Source organism: Chaetomium tenue (assembly GCF_020726465.1).
Source record: "Chaetomium tenue strain MPI-SDFR-AT-0079 chromosome Unknown F5144scaffold_1, whole genome shotgun sequence".
NCBI lineage: Eukaryota > Fungi > Ascomycota > Sordariomycetes > Sordariales > Chaetomiaceae > Chaetomium > Chaetomium tenue.
In genome coordinates this window covers 163,704-181,309 of record NW_027117329.1, presented here as the reverse complement: position 1 = coordinate 181,309, position 17,606 = coordinate 163,704, and the positions used below count along the sequence as shown (strand labels likewise).

Genomic DNA, 17,606 nt, shown 5'->3' with positions numbered 1-17,606 from the left:
CTTCCAGGTTGTTGTCACCCCAAAACGGCAGATTGTTTTGAACAATGATGTACGATGCAAAGATCCCACGGACCTTCTTCTGGTTTCTTGCTATGGGTTTTTATCACACCCCCAGTTGATCGGGGGGAAAAGACTCTGGTGTGTCTAACCTAGAGGTACCTTCGGTGCCTTCACGAACACCTATACGGTACCCCCAACCAATGTAACCCCCACGTGCTTAAGGCGAATGCCTGTTGAGGGCAAGCCATGTTCTGCATTGCAACTTCCACCTTACTGTTACCCAAATATTCTTGAAATTACGACGCCGCCGTCAACACGGAACCCTTGGGCCACCTCCCCCAAACAAACTGGCTGTTACACATATTCGTCAACTCCCACGTCTCGGCCGCCAACTCCCCCTGCACTCCCTCATCCTCCTCATCCCCCGCCGCGCCAGCCACAAACATCGCCGCCATAAAATGGTCATCCGTCGCGTGCGCATCCCGATACAGCGGGTGCTTCATCAGCCGGGTCATCGCGCGCCGCAAGCTAGGACCGCTATTATTCCGGATCACGTCCTCGACCGCCTGGCGGAACTCGAGCGCCCACGACTCGGGCGGGCGCTCCTGGGCGAAGTTGTCCGAGAAGCGCAGCATCGGCATCCAGTGGTTGCGGTAGAGGTTGTGCACGGCGCCGCCGGAGCCGATGATGAGGTAGCTCTCCTTGCGCAGCGGGCGCAGCGCCGCCCCCAGCTTTATGTGGAAGTGCGGGTCGTAGCGCTCGTTGGCCGAGATCAGCGTCGTGGGCGGGCAGCCCGCCGGGAACATGCGGATGAGAATGAGGTAGGTGTCGTGGATCCAGTCGAAGGTGGCGTCGCCCGAGGCTGCGAACCCGGCTTTCTTGAGGAGTGAGACGCAGCGCTCGGCTGTGGGGAGGTCTGGGTTGAGCTTGTAGTCGACGTATTTGCTAGGGTGCACGTAGGCTACTGGGGACTTGCTGGGGTTGGGGTTTGTGGCGACATGAACTTCGTCGCCTGGGGCGTCCCAGTGTGCTCCCTAGAGGCGGGTGAGTTGAGAGGGAGCTAAAAGACTGAAAAGACATACCATCATGATGACGCCCTTGATGTTGTTGGCGAGAGCTTCGTCGCCCGCCTTCTTCCAATACGTGGCTGACTCCGACTCCTCGCCAAGCATCATGGTCGAGCCATGGGAGAAGAAATAGACAGGGGTGAGAGGTGCTGTTGAAGTTTCAGTCGAAACCTTCAAACATCTTGAAGCGATCGTTACTCAACTGACCCATAGTGCAATTGACGTTGTGAAAAATACTATGTGGAAAAGTAATTAATGTCAAGCCTTGTCAGATGGCGGTGTTGACTGTTGAATCCACCCCCTGAATTGAGCAGATGGATCAGCCACAGCTCACAGCGAACCAGACACCCGATTCCACAGTTGAATTCATCAGGTCCAACCTAGAAAAGAGTTTACTCTATCCTCGATTGCCGCGTCTCAATACAATTGTTATTTTGCCTTATCTGATCGTTTAGGAGATGGCCCGGGTAATGCCACCCCTGACCCCTGGCCGATCGTCGTCGATTCGGGACATGTGGGGGACGCGGAGCCGAAGGCCACATGATCCACATCTCTTCCTCTCCTGTTTCGCGTCTTTTGGTCTTCCCACGTCCGTCTGGTGTCACCACTTGCTCCCCCTCCCGTCCCGGATCCCTCCACCTGCTCCTGACACAGCCCACTCGGCCCACCGCAGAAGCTCACCCTCACGATGAGCAGCATCGAAGTTGCGGGGAGCAGCTCGACCAATGCACGTGCAAACGACCAGGGGCTCTTCCAGTGCGGATCTTGCAAACGACACTACAATCGCTTGGATCACCTTGCCCGTCACGTTCGATCTCGTAAGGACTGCCGACGTGACTTGGCGTGACCGAGAATCTGACAAGCTTGTTACTGGCTAGATACCAACTTTAAGCCGCACCGCTGTTCCATTTGCGGCAAGTCATTCTCGCGGACGTAGGCAGCTTTCTGTTCCTCCCGGGCCCAGCTCCCTCCAGGCCCAGCCCCTGCTCCAGACGCCGACAATGGCTCCTTGGCGTCGGTGATTGCTAACCAAGCGCCTATAATGTAGAGACCTGCTGAAACGTCATGTTGCTGCCCACGATGTGCGGAGCGCAAAAGTCAACAACCTGAGCCGCGGTGCCGCCGACGATGTCCCCGGCCGCGTGTCGCAAGCTTGCCGGGCCTGTGCCGCAAACCATGTCCGATGCACCGAGGCCAAACCCTGTCGCCGGTGCGCCGAAAAGGGCCTCGAGTGTGTTTACAAAAACGACGATCTGTTGACGCCGGCATCCCCGGTCGGCTCACAGGCCAGCGAGCAGTCACCTACCCCGTCGTCGATGCCATCTTCTGGTTTGGAGGTGCAGATGGCGGAAGCCATGCCGCTGAACGCCAACTACGCGGAAGCAAGGGATATGCCGCCACGCTTTCCCTCGCAACCTCTTATGGGGCCCTCAACACCGCTACAACGGGGTGTGCCCCCGCAGAATGCCTATCAGGGAACCGGTCCTGGCCCTACCATGGGGCCAGTTGTTCAACATCCCTTCGGTATGCCTCTCCTCCAACCTTCCAGTTACTCCTGTGCCCCATTCGAACGTTAGTTCTCACCATCCTAGTTGACGATTATATGGACCCCCACCCCGATCTCCCGACAGGGTACACCACCCCTACCTTTGCTGAGTGGAACTTCCTCCCAGGGCTGTGGTCCGCCCCAAACAATCTTGGCATGGGGGTTGAACAACCATTCCCGGGTATCGACTTGGATGATTTAGACCTCCGCTTCCTTGATACATACAACACCACTATCCCGTTTGAACTGGGCGGGCCCCCACTCCCCGAACCTTCGCATATGGCTCCGGCTATGGGCATGTCAAGCGTGCCTCATCCTGCAAGCAGCGCTTCCGAAGCATTCAGAAACCACCACTGGCGGTTCCGGCCAAATCCCAAGGACCATGGGGCGGCAGAGGAACACAACCTCTCGCTGCCTTCGGATACCCGGGATCAACCGTCGCCAGAGTCACAGATTTCCTTTCCTCGACGTGTTACTCCTGTCCGGCTTGGGGCCGCCGCGCGTGACAGCATCTTGACCATTATTGTCAAGTCAATACGTCCCGAGAACCTGCACAAGGCCGTGGCTTCATTCCCAAGCGTCGAGCTGCTGGATACCTTGATCCAGTTCTATCTTACATCTCCCCATGCGAGAGCGGACTCCTTCATCCATGCAGCCAGCTTCAACCCCAATGACAAGAAATCCGAGCTTCTCATTGCCATGGCGGCTGCCGGCGCCGTCCTGACTTCGGACGCTACGCTAACCAAGTTGGGGTATGCAATGCAAGAGTGCCTTCGCATCGCGATCCCCACCCATTGGGAATCCGACAACACGCTCGTCCGGGACCTGGAGTTGACGCAAGCCTTCCTCATCAACCTGGAGATCGCCATGTGGAGTGGCCACAGCCGCAAGGTAGAGATCACCGAGAGCTTCCTCCAGTCACCCCTGACCATGGTCCGACGGGGCGGCCGGTTCAAGAAATCTAGCTACCCGCCCGTCATCCTCGACACCAATGACCCCACGGCATCAGAAGAGACGGCCTGGCGGACCTGGATTCACCAAGAATCTTTCAAGCGCACCGCCTTCCGCTTCGTCCAGCACGACCTCAACTCATCTATGTACCTCATGGTGAACCCGCTGGTCTCCTACTCTGAGCTCTCCCTACCCCTCCCCTGCGCGCCCTCACTTTGGGCAGCACCATCCTCCCATCAATGGACGGCCCTCCTCACACAACACCCGCCACTCGCGCACCAACCGCCCCCCGTCGCCGACTACCTCGACGACCCAGGCACCTTCAAATTCCAATCCCAGTTCCACCACGCCCACCCGATCCTCGACCTGCCCATCGCCAACGAAGCCTTCCTCGCCTGCGCCTGGACCCTCGCATGGGAATGCATCCAACTCACCTCCCTCCAACGCTCCACCTCCACCATCACCAACCCCACCCCCAGCAACCCCAACCCCAACAACCCCTCCAACCCCAACACCGCCTCCCCCACCCGCCCCCGCCGCTGGAACACCTTCCTGCTCACCTCCCGCCGCGAAGAGCTGCTCAAACTCCTCGAGCACTTCCGCCTCAGCCTCGCCTCCGACACGCCCCCACCCCCACCACCACCCCAACTCCCCCCCAACCACCCCCACCCCTACCACACCGCCGCCCGCGAAGTGCGCATGCGCCTCGAGCTCATCCTGCTCCACCTGCACACCCCCTTCGAAGACGTGCAAATTTTCGCCGGCATCGAGGGGCCCGACCCCGCGCGCGGCGCCTACGCCAGCGTGCTGGAGTGGGCTAGCAGCGAGGCGGCAAGGCGCGCGATCTGTCATGCGGGGCAGGTGTTGAGGTTTGCGAGGGGGGTGGGGAGGGGCATGTTGATGGGGCCGGGGGCGGTGGTCATGTATCAGGGGAGTTTGGTGTTGTGGGTTTGGGGGTTGTTGGCGGGTGGTGGGCATGGGGGGAAGAATCATGGGAGGGGGAGGGGGGAGGATGGGGAGGGAGGAGGGGTTGGGGTTGGGTCGGATGCGGTGTGGTTGGATGGGGAGGATGATTTGGCGTTGCAGAGATTTACGCATTTTGGGGTGGGCACGCCGTGTTTGGGGGGATTGGGGTCAGGGGATGGGCGAGGGGGAGGAGTCTCGCTGGCTGAGCCGGAGGGGGTGTTGGGGGTGGTGATTGGGATGTTGAGGGATAATTATGAGGGTTTGCCGAGGCCAAATTTGGTTGAGAGGTTGTTGCAGTTGATGGAGGCCTTACAGAGGTCGTCGGCTGGGATGATGGAGTTCCATGGGCAGTTGAACAGGCAATAACGAATAGTCAGGGGCAACGCTCGTCTTCGCTATTCGAAGAGCCCCTGAACCTAACATTAGCATATGCATTCGCAATCTTGCACAATCGCCAGCACGGCCATCCTCTTGACCCTGGATGGCACGTACTTCGCGGCCATGTCTAAAAGCACCGACAGGCGGTGCCCTTTGGACAAATACCTCAGCTCCACCATTGCAAGACATAGTCAAACACTATTTCCTTTACTCAAACGGAGAGTTCTAGTAACATACAAGGTCTGACTACTCAATCCTTTCGGCATTCGCCAAGTCATCCACCCCAGTGCCCTCCTCTGTCTTTGCTTCCACAACACCATACACCGGGATTTCCGCAAACCCGGCCGCAATATGGTGCAGTGTCGGCAGGTTGTCCCAGTTCCCTTCCGTGAACTCAAGCCGGCCGTTCTGGCTGCGGTAGGTCCTCTGCACGACCCGCGGGACGGCAGACTCATTGCCCTCGCGGAACAGAACAGCGTACGCCGCGTCAGCCTCACCGGGTTTTCCAACTGCCGGAACATAGCGGTAGGCGATGGTCCCTTCGTCCTTGGGTTTGGGCGGAGCATGGGGGTTCCTCGGGGCTTCGGGCTCAGGCTCAGGTTTGTCGGCAGGGCCTTCCTTCAGATCATCAAGATGCAGACGTAGGAATTGTTGCCCCCTCCAACTGCACTCGATGCTGACCGAGCCCTCGACGTTGGAGTCAATGTCGATGTCACTGAACAGCTTTGGCATTCCCAGCTCATCACGCCCCGTGATGATGGGGTCGGCCAACGACTCCAGCAAGACCACCAAGAACGAGCCATGAACCTTGCTCCCGTCCTTCCGCGCGTACTGCACCCCGTGAATCCAGAGACCGAGATACTTGTACCCACCGCCCCCGAGCCACTTCATATCCCGCAGCTCTGTGCACCGGAAACTAGCCTCAGCCACAGTTCCGGGCGAGGAAAAGCTGAACTCCGGGGCTGGGAACCATGTTTTGAGGTATGTTGCCGAAGTCTTGAAGCGGACTGAGTACGTCGTGAAACCTGACTCCTGCGCCGGAATCCGCCGGCCAAGGTGGTCCTGGCGAGGGCTGGGCATTGGGCCAAACGAGAGCGGTGTACGCCAGTGGACGGGACCGTTACAAGACCAAAGGTGCTCCCTTAAAGCGCGGGTCGAGTTGTGCCACTCGTCGTGTCCGAAGTTGTAATGCATGAACTCCATGACTGCAATGTGGGTTAGGACCAGACCACGTCTATATAGGTAAGAGGGTACTGTGGATGGGCCCTCACTGTTAAATTTCTCACGGTTCACGTCGTTGAGGTCCATTCCCGCTATCCTGGTCAGGGCCTGAACCTTGTGTGCTCTTTCGTCGCGGACCTTCTCGTACAGCGCCAACCGCTCAGGGATGTCGTCAACGGTCGTGCCTCGGGGTAGAAGAGCAGCCAAGGACGCCGCATCCTCAATGGCAATTCCTCCTGGAGATTTTAATTAGTCACATTCTAAATCACCTTGTGAATACTGCGAATGGAATATGCACTCACCTCCTTGACCCTGGTGCGGTAAGAAGGGGTGGGCTGCGTCTCCCAACAGCGCCAACTTCCCCTTGTACCAAGTCGGAATTCTGTCCATATCCAACAGAGTCCACACTTTGAGCGCATTGACATCGGCCATTTCCAAGAGGGCCCGCACAGTAGTCCCAAAACCGCCAAACACCTCAATGAGGAGGTCCTTGCTTGCTCCACGACTCCACCCTGAGAAGAGTTAATATCACGCTCGCACAGGATATTTCGATTAAGCCTGCAGACTCACCCTCTCCCTTGGAAGCTGAGAGCTCGCTAGGGTGGATCCCGACAAAGTTCATCATCGTATTGTCGGAGCAGGGGTACATGACAAGGCGGCGGTCGTTACCGATCCACATTGTCATGATGCCTTCGCGTTTTCCTAATGCTTCGGTGATCGGGTTCTCGCGGACCTGGTGCATAGGAACAAGGAACCTAAACGCGCTCTTGCCCGAGCCAAAGGGTTTGATCTCTGGCCCGGCAACGATGTTCCGTGTGATAGACTAAAAAGAGTGAGTTGGTATTTGAGTTGAGTAAGAGAGTGGCAGAAGTCAGGCTTACGCTAACTCCATCCGCTCCCAACACCAAGTCTCCGGAGAATGACGAGCCGTCTTCTAGTGTGACGGTCCCGGTGTCGGGGTCGACGGTCGTTACAACACTAGAGGTTTTGAGTACGGCAGGAGTCCCCTCATCATCCGTGGATAATGCCTTGCGCTTTAACTCTTCGTGAAGCCGGACACGATGGGAGAGCACCCATGGCTAGAACAGTATGTCAGCTCAATTACCTCGGTTGTGACATGAAAGGTGAATGGGGTGGAACGCACATGCTGCCATATCGCCAGAGGTTTTCTCAAGTCCAGATCGAACTTCACATTGCCTTCGCCGTCGTATTCGGCGACCTGGAGGATACATTAGGCATCATTGTCCTGATTGCCCCTGTTTGTCCCAACTTACCCCATTGACCGGGTTGGCACCAAAAACTTCAGGAAAAACGCCGAGCCTCCTGAGGATGCTATGGCAGTTCGGGGCCAAGTGGATAGCGGCGCCGGTTTCTTGGGCAAGTTGTGATCTCTCAAAGAGCTACATACGTATGTATGGTAAGCAAACAACCCGAGACGCCCCAACCCTAGGTAGTTACTTACTGTGACCTCATGTCCCTGCTGACGCAGGCCGAGGGCGGCAGTCAGTCCTCCGATCCCTGGGTACAGCTTCCGATCAGCCAAGCCCGGATCCAGGGGCATCAACTCCAGGGGTGCCTACCCGCCCCAACAACCAACACCTTCAGCGGGCGGGGTGATTCCTTAGCCTCTGCCATAACGACTTGCAACCGGATTATCAGAAATAGTGGGACAAAGTCAATGATAGGCGTAGTCTTGAGCGTCGAGTACTTCCAAGCTCGGGTGCGACTCTGAGCACCATGCGATTGTTTAAGCCGCCTTCGAGATACCAAAGTCGTTTCAAAGCGTCGGAACACTCAGGGAGTCGGGGTAGGCGGGAAATGCGAGGCCCATCGGGACTCGGCTCCACGTTCTGGGCCATGACTCGCCCAGGGAAGTGACGCCCTGGCCCTGGAACTTGCATGGGACTACACTCAATATAGATTCGCTACCGGTCCATTAGGCATTGGCGACGCTTGGTGCAGCCGGGACAATTCCCGGTGCCAAGTCCATTGCTTGCAGACAGCCAGGCAACCAGGGAAAATGCAATGGGTGCGCGAGAATTTGTGGTCTTCACTCTCGGTTGAGTCCCACCGTAGCTAATGAGATCCCGTGCTGCTTCCCGGGTAACGAAGCGAGATGTTGTTGGAAGATGAAGACATGCAGCATTCATCAGGGTGTTGTCTTGGTGTGGTAGCCCTCTCGGTATATCATCTTATTAACCGCGTCTGTCTCCCATGGGGGGCCAAAATTGCTGACATGCCGCGTCTGTCTCCTAACACCTCGTTCTCTGCTCGACGCACTTCGAGTCAAACATCAGGCTGGTACCGATAAAGTCTCCTTTTCTCCAAGGAACCCCGAACCCACCCCAAAAACCCCATCCTTCCCCAGATTTTGTTCCCCAAGACAGCCAACCAAGGACAAGCGCGCCAAGTCTGGGGTCCCCGCGTTTTCCCCAACAGCAGAAACACCCAAAGACCAACCCGCTTCTCCAACAGTGTCGGGTATGTGCGGGGGAGCAAGCCGATAGCCCCTACGTCGAGAAGGGATTAGTGATATTGACAATGTGAAGGCTGTTGAACACCTGTGGAAACATCATCACATACAAGATCCACAGTTCCACCAGGTTTGGGGGCCGTGTTGCTGGGAGGCTCGTCATCAATTGACCCCTTTCTTGGGTGTTCGAATTCTTTGTTGTCGACATGAAGGCCTTCCGTGACGCATTCGCCCTTTCGGCGGCCGAGGTGGACGAGAGGACACCGCCGGGAACGGTCAGGATTCTCGGTTAGTTTAAACCATCTTTTGGCAGCCTTGTTACCCCGTAAATCGACTGTTGACTAACAAGGCACATGCGGAAAGACCAACAGGAAGACTCAACGAGCAGTATCAGTGGCCACCTCGTCAAGTTCCCCAAGCCATCCAACAGCCCACGAGATCCCTTGAACTTCCCTCTCTGGCAAAGGATTGCAGCATTGCTCGTCGTTTCTATTTATGCCTTCATTGGGAACTACACAGCATCATCCATCGCCCCAGTACTGCAACTCTGGTTCTCTGCATACCCGCAAGAACCGAAACCGTTCTCCGAACTCTCGTACATCATCGCGGTACGAACCCCCTTTTTTTACCCATCAAGTTCAACAAAATCCCATTACATCAAAACAACCCCCTCAAAACCCACCCACTGATCCACGCTTGTTCCCACAGGTCAACCTCCTATGCCTCGGCACGTCCAACGTCTGGTGGGTGCCCCTATCCAGCTGGATGGGCCGCCGGCCGGTACTCCTGATCGCCACGCTCCTTATGACGCTCTGCTCGGTGTGGTGCGCCGAAGCCAAGTCGTTCGCCTCGCTCATCGCCGCGAGAGTGCTGCAGGGGGCTGGTGCCGGTGCATCTGAGACGGTGGCGCCGGCGCTCATTGGTGATCTGTTCTTTATCCACCAGCGTGGTAGGGCTATGGTAGGTCCACGCACCCCCGGGGCTGTGTACCTAGACGGGGTATGGGAGCACTACTGATAGACGGCTTTAGGCTGTGTACACCATCTTCCTCTCCTCCGGCTCGCTCTTCGGCGGTCTTACGGGAGGGTACCTCGGATACGGCCACGGGTGGACGAGCGTGTGGTGGGTGAGCACGGGGCTGTCGGCGTTCGTGTTTCTCAGCGTGGTCTTCTTCGTCCCGGAGACGCTGTTTGACCGAAGCGCGGTGGACAGCGCGAGCACTTCTTCGGTCGAGGGCAAGGAAACAAACACCACGGAAGTCGAGACCGCTCAGGTCGAGCCACAGTCGTCCACCAACCCCAGCCACGAATCCTTTACCTTCCTCCAGTCGCTCAGCGTCAACGTCGGCAGACATCCCCACGCCCGCGAAAGCCTGGTGTCGTACTTCCTCCGGCCGTGGAAGACCCTCGCCCTGCCCGGGACATGGGTGGTCATGCTACACTACGCCGGGCTGGTGGGCGGCATCGTGACCATCTCGCTTATTGCCCCGCAGATTCTCGCCATGCCCCCTTATCTCTGGGGCGCCAATTCCGGCTTGATCAACGTCGGTGGCCTGGTTGGCTGTCTTGTGGGGTACTTGTACACGTTCCTCCTCGCCGACAGCCGGTTGAAAGCCCAGGCCAAGCAGCAACGACGGGGTATGGCGGAGGCCGAGGACCGGCTGCCGACGCTCTTCTTCCCGCTCTTCGTTGCGACCTCGGGCTTCTTTGTCTTTGGGTTCTGTGCGCAGTATCCGGGGCCCAGCCGCTGGGTTGGGCTGCAGTTTGGTTATGGCATGATTTCTTTTGGGCTTACTCAGGTACCGTCGGTGGGCTTCAACTACGTGGGTCCCCTTGGTCTTGCTCCCTTCGTGTGTTCATTTCTGTTACTAACCTTTCACAGCTCATCGACGCATACACACATTTGGCAGCCGATTGTTTCACCATGGTCACGATTCTTCGTTCCATCATTGCGTTTGCGTGGACATTCTTCGTTGCCACCTGGGTGCAAGACCGGGGAGCAGCAGAGCCGTTTGGCATCTTTGGCATGTTGATGGGTATTTTTGCCTTGCTTACTGTGCCCTTGTGGTTGTTTGGAAAGCGGATGAGGATTGCAACCAGCGCCCAGGTGGCACGTTAAATCAGATAGCACAATTAAGGGAGGTGGTCCTGTTATGCTACTCCGAATGATGCAAACTTGAGGGACTGCTAGTATTTCCCGGCTGATCATGGCTTATTCAATTTGGGCACTTACTCGTTTCCCTTGGCCTGGGGATACGCCGACAGCTTCTAACCCGGCCTGTAGTAGTACTCGGTGTAATAGCCTGTCCCGATGTCACCCATCCTCTGCTGGCTCTCTGCAGCCCGTTGTATCTGCGCGTCATGAAGCTGTATCCGCGCCGCCGAATTCTGATGCCGCGCCGCGGTCGTGGCAAGCGCTCTGGCTTGAATTTGCGCAATCCGTTGCAGCATTTCTGGCACTGGGCCTGGTGGGAGCACCCACCGCGGTATCTCACCCTGCTCACGCCAGATGGCTAGGTCATAGTGTCGAATCACAATGTTGAACTGATTGCGTGCCTTATCCGGGTCTGAAAGCGCCTCGATCTTGCAAAGTTCGGTGAAACCGCTCAGCGTGAGGAGGGGCATTTGAGTTCCTGGCATGGCAGGGCTGATGAAGGTGTCAAGGAGGGTACCACGGAAAGAGGATTGTGTGTTTGAGCTGCTGGCGGTTTGGCGAGGCCGGAGAATATGATCAATCGACAGGAGATCATACGCCTGCTTGAGGACATTGTCGGCTTGGCTCTCTTTGCTGGGGCCTATACCACTTTGCAACGCCTGCTTCCCTAGACACGCGTTGCTTGTTAGTATGCCTAATGTTTTGTTCCCGTAACCCTTAACTCAACATGCAGGCGTTCTCATGCAACGGAGTACCCAGCAGATCAAGAAGGGCAGAATGAGCCTCGGGTGTCATGTAACCCGTTCCGCCTATCAGTCGCTCAAATATTGCCGCCACCAACCGTGAAAAGCTGTCTGTATGTTGCCAGGTCTGCCCGTTAAAGAATTGAGTCCATGATGAGGTTGGTTGTCCTCGCTGAGCGGGAGCGGTAGCCGCCACTGCGGAAGGAACACCGGCTGCGCCGCTGATGGGTTGCCCAGCGGGCGGCGGGGGCATATTAGCAAAACCGCTGGTCCTATGCACTGCCGTCTGGTGGCTGCTTAAGTGGGCACCCGTTACCGTTCCCAATATTGCGCAGTTGGCGCAAAGATCGTAATTCTGGCACTCCCGACAACTTATCCGAGCTTTTTGAGCTGGAATAGTCTCAGTGCACCCGTCACAAAAGTAGAGTGACATGATGGTTGCCTAATATGGAATTGCGAATTTTAGGTTGAAGAAGGGATATTGGCAGAACGCGACGATGAGCTTCAGGAGGGGTTATATGCCTGATAATACTCCCTAAAGGTCACAACGATAATGTGCGGCTGAGACTTGGCGCTTATTTCTACCGCACTCCTAGCCATTTCGGTCCCCAGTGCCTCGGTTCATGTACGTAGGATGATGCGCTGGACATTCTGTGTGGTGCAATCGCCTTGTCGTGTCTGGCGTGCGCGCGCGGGTTGCGGGTTGTGTACATGTAGGCGCCAAGTACACATTGAACTTGTACTTTTTTGAGGCCATGGAAAGGGGGGCGAACGAAGAGAGCACCAATATCTCAGCGCGTAGTATCCGCATCACGGATCAGAGGGTAGAAATTGAACACTATATAGTTAGATCTATCGAAAGATATGAATAGGTACCTAGTTCACCCATGCAGTAGGTAGGCCCAGTTTGGGAATATGCGTGCTGGCGATGATGTTCGTCGATGAGTTTTGCCAAGAACCTTGGAGCTTCGAAAGAGTTTAGCAACAGACATAAATCCATCATCAATATCTCGTCGACGATCGGCGGATGGAATTAGAGGCTATATAGTTAGATCTACAAGAATATATGAATAGGAAGCCCGCGCATATAATAGGGCGGCTGATATAAGCCCATATGGTTTCTCTTTTCCTCACCCCCTTTCCAGCTCCTCAAAAATTGAACCGCTGTGTAACCCGCAACCCGCGCGCGCGCCAAGACGTCCGGGCGATTGCACATTGCACCACACAGCGGCTCATGTCCAGCTTGGTTACATCGTTCGCGGATTCCCAGAGGGCCGTCCCGACGGCAGCAAACATCAGCTGTTCGCCAGGCAGGCAGCTTTGTCCAAGGGCCGGTGTTTGCCTACGCAGGTATGCAGCGTCGCCCGCTTTATAATATAAAGCTTGTATGGATGGACTTGGAAACAGGCGCTTGAGCTAGGCAGGTTGGACATCATCCCCTCAGCCTCAACCGTCAAGCGAGCGGGGAGACAGTTGGCTAAGCCTAACCTGTTTTAGCCGACGTCTTCTCCTCTCCAAGATCCCAACGACCGTAAATCCGGGGAGCAGGTAGGCCGGGATGTTACCCCATCCCATCGTCGATGTAATTACCAATACCATCTTTTGTCGGCCGGCTTAGTCGCGCGTATGGGCTAGCCCCAGAGGCCCGATTGGCGCGCTTCTGATCTCTATTTGGCGTTCCTTCGCGCTGGACGCTTGTCATTTAGCCTCTTTCCGTTCTTCACCTCCCGTATTTACCCCTGTAGTTGATCAACACTTGCGAGCCGGTACCATAAGTGCCGTAATCCAGATGTAAGTGCGAAAGCCGGTAATGAAAACGACTCGTGCGGGGTGAAGGTGTATAAATGTCGACGCAGGCCAGCATGTTATTCACCTAGAGACAGCAGCTATCGCTTCAATTCTGGATGGCACAAGACTACGGCGGGGAACCATGCGTCTATCACTTTCAGCCATCCTTTGTTTGGGTGTCAAGGCTAGTCTAGCCTTGCCGCCAGGCCCCCCGGGACCCCCGGGACCGCCAGGGCCACCGGACCCGGATCATCTCCCGCCGTACAGCACTTTCAGCAACCGCATCATCTACACTCCCCCCAAGGGAGGCCGAGCGGTCTATCCACGCCTCGCCGAGCTTACCGACGGCACTCTCCTGGTAACCGCTAGTGTCAGTGGCATTGCCGGTACCGGGAACCTCCCATCGTTTCCTATCTTCGAAAGCAAGGATGGCGGTGTGAACTGGAAGTGGATCTCCAACCTCACCGACCAAGTCAACGGCTGGGGCATGGGCGCCCAGCCCGCCATCTACGAGCTGCGGAAGCCACTTGGCGGATTCAAGCCTGGCACGATCCTGGCTTCAGGCAATAGCTGGAGCAGCAACGGGACGCGTATCGACTTGTACGCCAGCACGGATAAGGCGCGGACGTGGGAGTTTGTGAGCCATGTCGCTGAGGGCGGACGCCCAAACACCACCAACGGCGCGACCCCGATCTGGGAGCCGTTCCTGCTGTATGTCCATTTCCTATCACAGTAACTACACAGCGTTCGCTAACACCCCGTAGTGCTTATGAAGACGAACTCATCGTCTACTACTCGGACCAGCGCGACCCCAAACACGGCCAGAAGCTCGCACATCAGCGTTCGCGTGATTTCAAGACCTGGGGCCCCGTCGTCAACGACGTCGCATACGACGAATACCTTGCACGCCCCGGCATGACCGTTGTTGCGCACATCCCGCCCCTGAAGAAATGGATCCTAGTGTACGAGCGCCCGATCGGCAACTCCAGCTCGCATGGGGTGAATTACCCCGTGCACTACCGCCTAGCCGACGACCCGAGGGAGTTTGACGCGGCCGAGCCCATCCCCATCGTCATTGAGCTCGCGAATGGGACAACGGTGGCGCCGAATGCGTCTCCGTATGTTGTCTGGTCCCCGGAAGGCGGGCCCAATGGCACGATTGTCGTGTCCGATGCTGACCGTAGCGCGGTCTACGTCAATGATGCTGGCGCCGACCCGGAGAAGTGGCTGATCAAGGAGTGCGGCCAAGCAGAGGCGTACAGCCGTGCGCTGCATGTTTTTGAGAAGCCGCCTCATCGGCTGATGGTTCTCGGTGGAGATACGTTTGACGGGAACGGTATTGGAGCGTTGACGGTTAGTGTGATGGACATTAAGAAGCTGATGGACGGAGGCTTCTCGGCACCGAAGCCGGAGCCGGAGCCGCCTGCTTGCAAGGCAACCTGAGATCGTCATCAGGGGTTGGTAATTACTAGCTCTGAGAATAATACTACTACGATTATGTGATGATTCCTGCTGCCTCCTCATTATCATCCTCCCTCGTCCTGACGTGGCCAAATAGTTTCCGTCCTCACGCGATCAATACCTGCTTCTCCTTTTGCAATTTCTCAGCAATCTCCAGCGGGATGTTGAGAGTTTGGGCGACAATATCAGCCGGTGTCAGTGCAAGCCACTGCGTCAGGGAGATGTCTGCAACGCGGTCCGACTTGTACATCTCAATCCAGACAAGATCCTCGGTCTCAGACGTGTTTTCGATGTAGTGGCTGCAATACGCCATTAGCTAAGTTGCTTTTCTGTGTTTGGTAACGACCGAAAGGGACTCACCCGGAGTTGTCAGGGAAGGCCGCAGTGTCACCGGCACTGAAGTCAAAGGTGCGCGATGCAGCGTTGCCGATGAAGACGGTGGCACGAGCCGTGCCCCTGTGGAAGTACAGCCATTCCTCGGCGTTAGGGTGCCAGTGCAACTCCCGGAGACCGCCGGGCTTGAGGGTTACAAAAGTGGCCGCGAGCGTCTTGCTGGCGGGGAAGTTGGTCGAGTCGATCTTGTAGAACTGGCCGCCCTTACCGGGGACGGGCTCGGGGTCATGCTGCAGGGTCCGGTACACGAACGACGCATCCCCAGTGAGCACGTCACCCGGATCAGCGGTCACGTTTTTAGTGCTGACGGTGCCGTTGAAAATGTTGGGGTTGGGGGTGGGGACGTGGTCGAAGATGGAAGGGTCAAGGCCGAAGTTTTTGGCGACGATATCACGAGGCGTGTGCGCCACCCAGTCATCAATGTTAAAGGTAGTACTGCTGCAGGTTAGTCTCTGTACTGACTTGGGAATTCCAGGAGCGAGCAGTCAACTCACCCGACTTTATCAAAGTCCGCATCGTCAAAGACCAGCAGGAATTCGTTCTCGTCACCCAACCCCTGAACGGTATGTGCGACGCCTTTGGGGAAGTACCAAATGTCACCAAAGTTGAGGGTTTCGACTTGGTATTTGCCAAACTCGTCGACAGCCGAGATGAGAACGGAACCCGCATACACAAAACCCCATTCAGCTACACGATGCCAGTGCAATTCGCGGATGGCGCCCTTGGAGAGATGTTGCTGCGCGGCCGAGATATCGTGGCTCTGGGGAAGGTCTTGGATGACTTGCTCACGCAGCCACCCGCCTTTGAAGAGCCTCGTCTTCGAGTCCGAGAAGCGCCACTTGAGATTCGGCACGATCCCATTATCCGTGGACTGTCGTCCAAGGTTGTCGGGATTGGAAATGTCGACCTGCCGGTTCGTTCCGCCTACATGTGAACACTTGTCAGCCTATGGCCATCCTGGTATAACAGAAGCAGATGCGTAGACAAACCTAAAAGAGGAGCCCCCTTTCCATTGCCGTCAATGGGCTGCCCCTTCTCAAACTGAGGACCGCCTTTGCCACCTGGGAGGGTAGCTCCGAGGACAGCATTGACCGCAGCTAGAGCTGAAAGGTGAAGTGCGAGCTTCATGGTGAGAAAGTTCGTCAAATTAATGAGTGTCTAGCAAAGTGACCAGAAAAGAATGACAAAGGGAGAATCCCGTGGGAGACGTGATCGAGATCGAGCAGGAGCAGGTCAATGTCCTCGGCTAAAGACGCCCAAGTATTTATAGGTGTCCCAATGCCCCCCCAATCAGTCAATCAGTCATTCTCGGGAGGCAATTGATCGACCGTGTGATTGAGGTACGTAATGGGAGAAAAAGTACCGATCCGCTGAAATTTGACACTGAGATGAAGCTCTCACGAGCCAATGAAGACTGCCATCAACTTTCGCGACTTGCTATGATCGATAGGCAATCCCGCGTCGATAGTCTGAAATGGCACTTGGTGTGGTCCAAGAGTGGTAATGTTCCTGGGAGATCAAGATGGCAAGAATCTGGGGCGCGATGTCGTGATCGTGGGGTTGCGAGCTGAATATCTGTAAGCTCATGAACGATGTGAATCTTTAACGAGTCGGGGATAGCGCGGTTTGCAAGGCGGAAGCACGACATATCCTAGCTTCATTTCAGCTGATCATCGAAAGAGTATCTGCATATAGAGGAAATTTAGCGTGGGGGAAAAGACTTTAACATCCTGTATAAAGTGTCTTGATGGCGAAATGTTTGATAGCGGTGGTGGATGAAGAGACGAAAGGCTGTGCCCGCAAGCATGGTGAGCGACGCGTCGCCGCTGCCCGATCGTGCTACCAACATAAGCGCCCCCCATTTAAGATTCTCCTATACTCTTCAAATTGGTTACGATGCCTAAGCACATAACCCTATTATGACCTCGACAAGACGTCCAAAAGGGCACCCAGCGCAGGGCAAGTAGCTATGGTCTCATGCTCGTGGGGGGTCTCATATTGTTCCCGATGCATGTGGCCGGCAGATGTTAGAAGCATCAAATGAGGCCGAGAACATGAGAACTTGTTGGCGGCCAAGACGTGTGTGCGGCGTGCCTGCTCCGATATTGTGCCAATCCCGAATGCTGTAGTGTGGTGTTGATGTCGCCCCTTTTCCGCTTCCCGAATTGATCGTCCTGTGCCTCCTGCGCTTGGACTTCCTAGAGAGTTGGCTTTTAATGAGCGCGGAGGTAAGAAGGAAATAAAAGTGAGGTTTGCAGATTAGAACTTAGGCTCTTAGCTCTTGTTAAGCTGTGAAGCTCACATACCCGGAGCTCGACGTCGACGTGCTCAATACTCCGTTGCTGGGTGTCGTACAACACCAGGCCAGACTTGAGGAGACGGTCCAATAGAGATGGGACAAATGACTCGTCCATCGTGAAGCCAGCATTAGTGGCTTACGAAGACCTGTCCCAGATTACGTTAGT

At 56.1% G+C, this 17,606-nt stretch overlaps 8 protein-coding genes across 8 annotated transcripts; 3 read left to right on the top strand and 5 right to left on the bottom strand.

Moving 5' to 3' along the window:
• Window positions 1–55: 55 nt before the first annotated feature.
• Window positions 56–1,506, bottom strand: F5144DRAFT_552509 (Extradiol ring-cleavage dioxygenase, class III enzyme, subunit B). Its single transcript, XM_066787750.1, has 2 exons — window positions 1,083–1,506; window positions 56–1,034 (listed from the first exon to the last, which is right to left on the bottom strand). Exons 1-2 carry the CDS (start codon window positions 1,173–1,175, stop codon window positions 297–299), a joined length of 831 nt encoding a protein of 276 aa, XP_066647565.1. The 5' UTR covers window positions 1,176–1,506; the 3' UTR covers window positions 56–296.
• Window positions 1,507–1,637: 131 nt separating this feature from the next.
• F5144DRAFT_624519 (uncharacterized protein) lies at window positions 1,638–4,896 on the top strand (the record flags this gene model as incomplete). The annotated part of the gene is made up of 4 exons (XM_066792201.1): window positions 1,638–1,885; window positions 1,946–2,000; window positions 2,116–2,591; window positions 2,660–4,896. Exons 1-4 carry the CDS (start codon window positions 1,756–1,758, stop codon window positions 4,894–4,896), a joined length of 2,898 nt encoding a protein of 965 aa, XP_066647564.1. The 5' UTR covers window positions 1,638–1,755.
• A 258-nt stretch (window positions 4,897–5,154) lies between these two features.
• On the bottom strand, window positions 5,155–7,690 carry F5144DRAFT_480371 (uncharacterized protein; the record flags this gene model as incomplete). Its single annotated transcript, XM_066785224.1, has 8 exons — window positions 5,155–6,113; window positions 6,180–6,365; window positions 6,432–6,641; window positions 6,700–6,952; window positions 7,017–7,208; window positions 7,274–7,348; window positions 7,404–7,529; window positions 7,592–7,690. The coding sequence occupies 8 exons, from the start codon at window positions 7,688–7,690 to the stop codon at window positions 5,155–5,157; spliced, it is 2,100 nt and encodes a 699-aa protein (XP_066647563.1).
• Window positions 7,691–8,336: 646 nt separating this feature from the next.
• On the top strand, window positions 8,337–10,720 carry F5144DRAFT_521510 (major facilitator superfamily domain-containing protein; the record flags this gene model as incomplete). The annotated part of the gene is made up of 6 exons (XM_066786717.1): window positions 8,337–8,610; window positions 8,679–8,890; window positions 8,966–9,210; window positions 9,311–9,562; window positions 9,633–10,424; window positions 10,484–10,720. Exons 2-6 carry the CDS (start codon window positions 8,809–8,811, stop codon window positions 10,718–10,720), a joined length of 1,608 nt encoding a protein of 535 aa, XP_066647562.1. The 5' UTR covers window positions 8,337–8,610; window positions 8,679–8,808.
• A 637-nt stretch (window positions 10,721–11,357) lies between these two features.
• On the bottom strand, window positions 11,358–11,977 carry F5144DRAFT_2299 (uncharacterized protein). The gene has a single exon (XM_066783217.1). It carries the CDS (start codon window positions 11,930–11,932, stop codon window positions 11,474–11,476), a length of 459 nt encoding a protein of 152 aa, XP_066647561.1. The 5' UTR covers window positions 11,933–11,977; the 3' UTR covers window positions 11,358–11,473.
• A 1,177-nt stretch (window positions 11,978–13,154) lies between these two features.
• Window positions 13,155–14,792, top strand: F5144DRAFT_2295 (Sialidase). The gene is made up of 2 exons (XM_066783206.1): window positions 13,155–13,998; window positions 14,052–14,792. Exons 1-2 carry the CDS (start codon window positions 13,430–13,432, stop codon window positions 14,728–14,730), a joined length of 1,248 nt encoding a protein of 415 aa, XP_066647560.1. The 5' UTR covers window positions 13,155–13,429; the 3' UTR covers window positions 14,731–14,792.
• F5144DRAFT_2292 (uncharacterized protein) lies at window positions 14,793–15,104 on the bottom strand. Its single transcript, XM_066783200.1, has one exon. It carries the CDS (start codon window positions 15,059–15,061, stop codon window positions 14,855–14,857), a length of 207 nt encoding a protein of 68 aa, XP_066647559.1. The 5' UTR covers window positions 15,062–15,104; the 3' UTR covers window positions 14,793–14,854.
• Window positions 15,105–16,269, bottom strand: F5144DRAFT_480832 (RmlC-like cupin domain-containing protein; the record flags this gene model as incomplete). Its single annotated transcript, XM_066785251.1, has 3 exons — window positions 15,105–15,576; window positions 15,636–16,065; window positions 16,131–16,269. 3 exons carry the CDS (start codon window positions 16,267–16,269, stop codon window positions 15,105–15,107), a joined length of 1,041 nt encoding a protein of 346 aa, XP_066647558.1.
• Between the last annotated feature and the right edge of the window lie 1,337 nt (window positions 16,270–17,606).